This window comes from Tupaia chinensis, unplaced genomic scaffold (assembly GCF_000334495.1).
Source record: "Tupaia chinensis unplaced genomic scaffold, TupChi_1.0 Scaffold142652_1, whole genome shotgun sequence".
NCBI lineage: Eukaryota > Metazoa > Chordata > Mammalia > Scandentia > Tupaiidae > Tupaia > Tupaia belangeri.
In genome coordinates, this window is record NW_006202498.1 from 585960 (window position 1) to 592503 (window position 6544).

General features: G+C 34.0%; 1 protein-coding gene across 1 annotated transcript; it reads right to left on the minus strand.

The window, feature by feature from the left end:
• Positions 1-813: 813 nt before the first annotated feature.
• Positions 814-5466, minus strand: CSN2 (casein beta). Its single transcript, XM_006163591.1, has 5 exons — positions 5416-5466; positions 4501-4527; positions 3004-3024; positions 2866-2910; positions 814-1362 (listed from the first exon to the last, which is right to left on the minus strand). The coding sequence occupies exons 1-5, from the start codon at positions 5464-5466 to the stop codon at positions 814-816; spliced, it is 693 nt and encodes a 230-aa protein (XP_006163653.1).
• Positions 5467-6544: the final 1078 nt, after the last annotated feature.

Genomic DNA, 6544 nt, shown 5'->3' on the forward strand with positions numbered 1-6544 from the left:
TTCAAAAAACTCAGCTATAAAAATGAAAAGTTTAGGAGCTGGCAGGTGGCATGGTAGTTAAGGGTGCTGGACTCCCACATGGCCGACTCTGGTTTGCATCCTGGACCTAGCAGCTTGCCTTCTCACTTTCTCTATCTTTTTCTGGCTCTCTCTCTCTGGTCTAATTAAAATATATAAATGAATAAATAAAGTTAAATAAAATAATTATTTCATAAAAAAAAATGAGTTTGATCTTCAAACCCCCAAAACTTACCAAAAGTGAGAAGAAGACATTAACTTTGAAATTCTCTTAGGCCTTAAAAAACAAACACAAACAATAAATATACAATTCACTTCTTAGTAAGAAGACTGCCTTAAGAAGGCTATCAGTAATGAAACAGACATCTACACCTTTTGCGCTCAGACAAGGAGACTTCAAAATACTATGGCAAAATGGAATTACAATATGGGTTTAATTTGGTCTCAGATATTTTTGAAATCTATGCATAGTTTTTTTTTCATAATATACATTTTCCTGAACTTTTGTAGTCTCCTTGTGTATACATATAAGTAAAACAAGATATAAAAAAAGACTTGTGGAGAATTGAGGTGTACAAGAAAAACTTTAAAACTATAGAAAATAATAAGTCTTTATTCCAAATCCAATCAGATTATAAAAAAATGCCCTGGCTTCAGTAAGACTTGATCAGCATTCAAGTTAGTTAGCATTCAAAATCACTGACTTAAACTAAGAACCTTTTGGATCCATTCATTATATGTTTATTCTTTCATTCTAGAGCTCTCCCTTATTCTACCATCAAAAACGTATTGTGCCTAAAACACCAAAGTAAATAAATTTGGACTTACAACAACAGCATTGTAGACTGGTGGGAATCCTTGAGTCAGAGGGAACTGGTGGATGGGGTTAAACAGAAGTTCTTGGTACTGTGGAAGGGCTGGGACAGACATTGCTCTCTGGGGGCTGGCCACAGGGTAGGACACAGCTTCCCAGGGAAAAAACACGACGTTGGGTTGGGGATGATGCAGGGAGGACAGAGGAGGAAGGATGGGAAACTGAGAAAAAGGCTGAGGGACCTGGTACATTGGGGGCTGGAAATGAGGCAACTGATTTTTGAGTTGAACGAGATTCAGGACATGAGGGTCCAGAAGGGGCACTCTCAAAGGTTTAAGAAAGGGCATGGGTCTGTCCTTGTGAAGGACTTTAAGTTTGGGGGCTTCCATCATTTTAGGCAGAGAGAAAGATGGCACCGCCACAGGAGAGAGAGGCAAGATGCTTTGTGGAAAGGCAGAGGAAGGGGTGGACTGCAAGTAAGGATAGAGTAGAGGCTGTGGCTGGATGGGGTGGATTTTTTTGTGTACATCCTAGAAAGAAAGAAAAAGAATCTTTGAGTCCTTGATTCATATGTAATTGTCATTCATCATAAATTAATCTCCGTTTTGGAGGACCATAATTGAGTGAAATGACAGAGAGAAAACTATTCACTTATCGAAATTAAGAAACTATTCTGGATCATGTGAAGAAAAAATGAATAAAATGCTCTATGTGGAGTTCCCTTAACCCACTCACTTCTTGCATAAATCCACAGGGTGAAATAAAATCAGTATTTGGGAATTCTTTTTTCTGAGTTTTCTGGATAGCTATAGCTGTATACTCAGGTTTTCAGACAGCCTTTTCAACGTCATTGTATTGATATAGGACCAAGTCGTTTTCATATAGGGAGAATTCATTTATAATAAAAAGATACAGAAGTACAAACCCAAGATTTAGTTTTGATTTGCTTTAATAAAAACTCACCTTAATTTGTGACTAAATCCAAAGAATCACGTAACTATAGCCAAATAGTAGCATTACTTCCCATGAGAGAAATTGTTTTTCTGTCTTTCAAGGGGTGTCAATTTTTTTAAAGAATAATTTTATTCAAATTTATGTATCCACTTATTTATTTTAATTTAACCAGAGAATGATAGCGTGAGAGAGAGAGAAAGAGAGCATGAGAAAGCAAGCCACAAGGCCCAGACTCAAACCATGGTTGGCCATGTGGAAGTTCAGTGCCCCCAACCACCATGCCACCTGCTGGTCCCCAAGAGGTGTCAATTTTTAAACTTTGATTTGGCTTAGAAAATATTTTGGGTATGCACCTATCAGTCATTGATAAAACAGGGAAGTAGACACATTACAACTAGGATATGTGACCATAGAGGTAATTTAGGTAAGTATAGAATTGTATGTTGTCCACGGAAAATCTCTGATTTTTAGGCAGATTCTGATATTTACTGACTATGATATGGTCACATAATCATGTACTCAATTGTTTTGTATCTCACATCTGTCCGTCTTTGTAGTAGAAATACTCAAAACATCACACATACAATACACATTCATATAACACCTACAGTGTGTTCATGTAAAATCACTAAGTGTAGCTCTTCAATTATCTGAGGTAGATATCTTCAGTTTACAGATGAATAAAATGAAACACAGATCAACTGTGGTCAAGGTTATATAGGTGGTAAACAATTTAGGACCTGTGCCAAGTTTGCCTTTATTCCTTTCATCACCATATCCACTTTTGGAATAAGAAGAATATCGTTCTCAAACTGGGCGTGTTTCTACTAATATGCACTTACTGAGTATATATATATGATTAGTAATATCATTAGGTATATAGCCCATACTTTAGAAATAAACTAAGTTTATATCATGGAAAATACACTGATTTTTCTCAGTATTTAATTTCTTACATTGGTTAATGAGTAAATAGTATTTATTACCACTGTTGCGATGAACATCTTACAACTCTTTTTGTATGTATTCTATATACTTCATAGCAATTTTAGAAATATACTCCTGACGAAAAAGATTACCTCTCTTTGTTGCTCTTGCTCATATTTAGAGGTCTCAAGGTTATCCTAAAAATAAATTATGTGTTAAAGAGTTACCATCTGTAAAAATTAAACTTGGGAAATTTTTAAAATATGAAAATTTGAATATGGAAGTTTTACCTCAATAGGTGTAATGAGTTCCTTTAGAAAATAAAAATAAAATCAGATTCAGTTTTAATGAACAATTCTTATTTGTCAGTATAAATAAAATAAAAATGAGGACATTTAATAGGTTAATGTGGACATATTTGTTTGATAGTATCATTAATAACCAGATAATTGCTGAAACTTATATATGATAGTGTTCTGTGTAAGCTAGTGTATAAAAGAAAGTCAGATGAACAGAGTCAAGAAAGAAAAAAAATGAACGATCATTGTATAAAAACAGGGGTTTAAGAGGTGCTAATTTCTCTCTGCAACCATGTTCCCTTCCAATGATAACACGTGATCTCTAAAACTTTATCCGAATCTAAAAAATGTTAATACTTATTAAAAACACATCCTAGGGCCAGCCAGTGGAATGATGGTAAGGCAGCTGAATCCTAAATGACCAACTTTGGAGTTCAAGGTAAGCTCCAGTGGCTTGAATACCACACTGGACATGTGTGCATGCATGCCCATAACCCAAAAGGAGAGAGAAATTGAGGACCAGGGGTTGCCAAGTGACTATTATCCCTAGAGGGTGTTCCCTCCTCCCTCTCTCTCTCCCGTTAGTATATACACCCTCAGCAAAAGTTCCAGAAAAACAAACAAAAATAAAACAAAACAAAATCTCTAAGAAGCAATAACCATTGATACATTATATTAAACATTATTAGTTTATTTGTTATGTGTGTTAGGCTTCAAATGAACTGTAATAACATTTATGAAAAGACAAACTACTATATATTGCATCTCATTTACTTCACAGGTAGTGAAGCACTCAGGAAGAGTGGTGCAAAGAAAAACTATGAACCTGATTGTCCCAGGAGGAGTTAGGAATACACTAGTTTTTACTATTCCTTGTTTGTGACTATTGTAATTATAAACTGCCTTCCCCATGCTGGAAGCTCTTTACTAACCATCATCAGCAGCATTCCTAATTTTTCAGTTGGTGCCACAGCTTGTGGTCCATGTCTGAGCCACAGAAGGCATTCAATAAACATTAAAAGTGAATGATATCAGGGTTGGCAGGCGCTGTGGTGGTTGAGGTGCTGGATTCCCACATGGCCAGCCATGGTCCAATTCTCAGACCTGGCAGCTTTCTCTCTCTCTCTCTCTCCAGTCAAATTTAAACAGTAATAAGTAAAATGAGGTGAAAAATTATTTTTAAAAAAGTGAACGACATCAGAGTAGAGAGAGTCTAAGACAGAAAGAAGTACTATATGGTTCATAAAAAAAACAGATGTAAAATAACACTGTCTCAAGCCGTGAGTCAATTTAGAAAATTCTAGAATATTAAGTTCTCTGCACATTTACTCTTTTCTTAACCATACATAAAAGGAACTTTTCACCAGGATTTATGTGCCAGGGCACAGCTGCATTAGCTTACTGCTTATGGTGTAACACAATAGAAAAACAGTGCAGTATTTTACTGTTCTACAATTGGGAACTGCTTCTGAAAGAGCATTGTCTTACCTCACTGCTTCTAGAGCTTTCCACACCCTGTAAAGAGAAAACAAAAATATCTTTAAAATATCTTTTAAATCTTTTAAAGGAAATGTTAACGTTTTATACTTAGAAGTCTTTCGTGAGCAAAAATGCCTTGCCTCTCTAGCTACACTAAGTTTTTCCTTCTGAAAAGAAAAAAAAAAGAATTAGTTTAATTAGTTTCTCTAGCTAACTAATAGCAGACATGTTCCTTATTTACACTTGACGTCTTTATGGAGACCTAATTCTTTCACAAATTTGAGAATACAAAAGGATATTTGCCCGTCAAGAAACTCGAAGACTGATTGCTCTAATGCTTCTTATATTTAGTAAGTTTTATTAGTAAGTTTTCTTTTACCTGAATTAAGAACAGAGTTTTTGATGTATAATATAAAATTAGTGACTTTAATTTGTATTAAACATGTTCTATTATAATCATGAATATATTTGAGATTGGGATTATTGCCTGTAGCATATCCTCTGGATGTCCTAAGGTAAGAGAAATATACATTTTACCACTGGAATAAAAATATATTTATCTAGATTGCACATGTATGCAATGTTATTTGTGCAATATTATACTGTTTGGTTTCTTTCATGGATTTTTTTTTCTTTCTTGTTTTGTTTCTTACTTATTGATTTGTTATAGTTCCCTTTAGGGACTGGTAGCACTTTGGTGTAGAAACCCTTTGACCAAGCTTTGGGACTTTACAGGAAATGTGGAGACAGTTGATAATCATTAATAGTTTTCATAGAAACCAAAAAGATTCTGCTGAAATTCTCCACTCTTTGTGTACTAAAAAATGTTGACGATACTATTCTCTACGAGTGGGCAGATAGTGCACTGTCGTCTATTGTTATCCATTTTATTATTATTATTATTATTTTTATTTTTATACATACCTCCTTTGCAAAAGCAAGAGCCAGTAGGCAGGCGAGGATGAGGACCTTCATGGCTATCAAGTCCTGTGAATGGAGAAATGAAGGAATGGTAATAGATGAGTCTACAAGACAGATTTTCTCATTTAGGTAGAGCAATTTTTCTTTTAAAGAAAAAAAAGATAATGTATAATTGAAAAGTCTGCACTTGAGAAAAAATAAATAGTAATAGAAATTTTATCATATGACCAATGTCAAAATCATACCTTCCTATTCCAATAAGGCCAAGATTTTTATTTTAACATTTTCTCGATTCATTCCAGTATCTACATACTTTCTTGGGTTGATAGATTTGTTTCTTCTTTGAGTATACTTACTAGTCAGTCTTTATTCCCACAAACCCGTAGCATCTTTTCTCTTACATGCCACATGACCTTAGAGCTCAGACATTAAGCTTCTTTTCTCTCTACCAAAATGTGTGTACTGATCTCCTACCAAGGGGTCAGATTCTCTTGCCTATGCCCCAACTCTGGGCTACCTCTTCTAGTAAAAGATGTTAACACTTTGGCCAAAATGTACTAAATGGCATTCTTGTTTGCTTTTCTTGCATTTCTTTTAATTTATTTCAAAAAGTAATGTTTGTGTCATAACATCATTTAGCATTTAATCATCATTCTTAGATTTTTATGACAAATTTCTGAACTAAACACCATTCATAATGAAGTTCCTAATTTATCTCTAAAGGTTCTTTTTAATATTTGTAGGCTGAGAAAAATTATAGAGTGAATTGTTTTTACATATTTCTGATAGGTGTTATATAATACATCATTAATTTTACTAAGACCTCCACAAGTTTCTCACTAAATTTTTATTGTCTGGTTCCAAAAAAGAATGTTTTTTGGTATAGATACTATCAATAAGGAATTTCTGATTGCATTTTCTATATTTTATACTTAATATTTTATATACTGATTTTTAAGTCAGAAAAATCTATTTCTTTCATTTTTGTTTTTTCAAGTCATCTCTGTCCCAACCAGAGTTTTTTTAAAAAGTGGAACACTTTTTTAAATTTTAATTTATTTCTGTATTTTCATGTTCTCTATCTGAATATTATTTTGATGATAAACTGGGAAGTTGAGGATTCTAGACAAGT

What these genes read in the sequence shown, in the direction of transcription:
- CSN2 (XM_006163591.1), bottom strand. Translation starts at nt 5,466, where the DNA reads ATGAAGGTCCTCATCCTCGCCTGCCTACTGGCTCTTGCTTTTGCAAAG. An exon ending in AACTCATTACACCTATTGAG is followed by an intron (nt 2,911 to 3,003) that starts GTAAAACTTCCA and finishes ATTTATTTTTAG; the next exon opens with GATAACCTTGAGACCTCTAA. An exon ending in AGCAAGAGCAACAAAGAGAG is followed by an intron (nt 1,363 to 2,865) that starts GTAATCTTTTTC and finishes CTTTCTTTCTAG; the next exon opens with GATGTACACAAAAAAATCCA.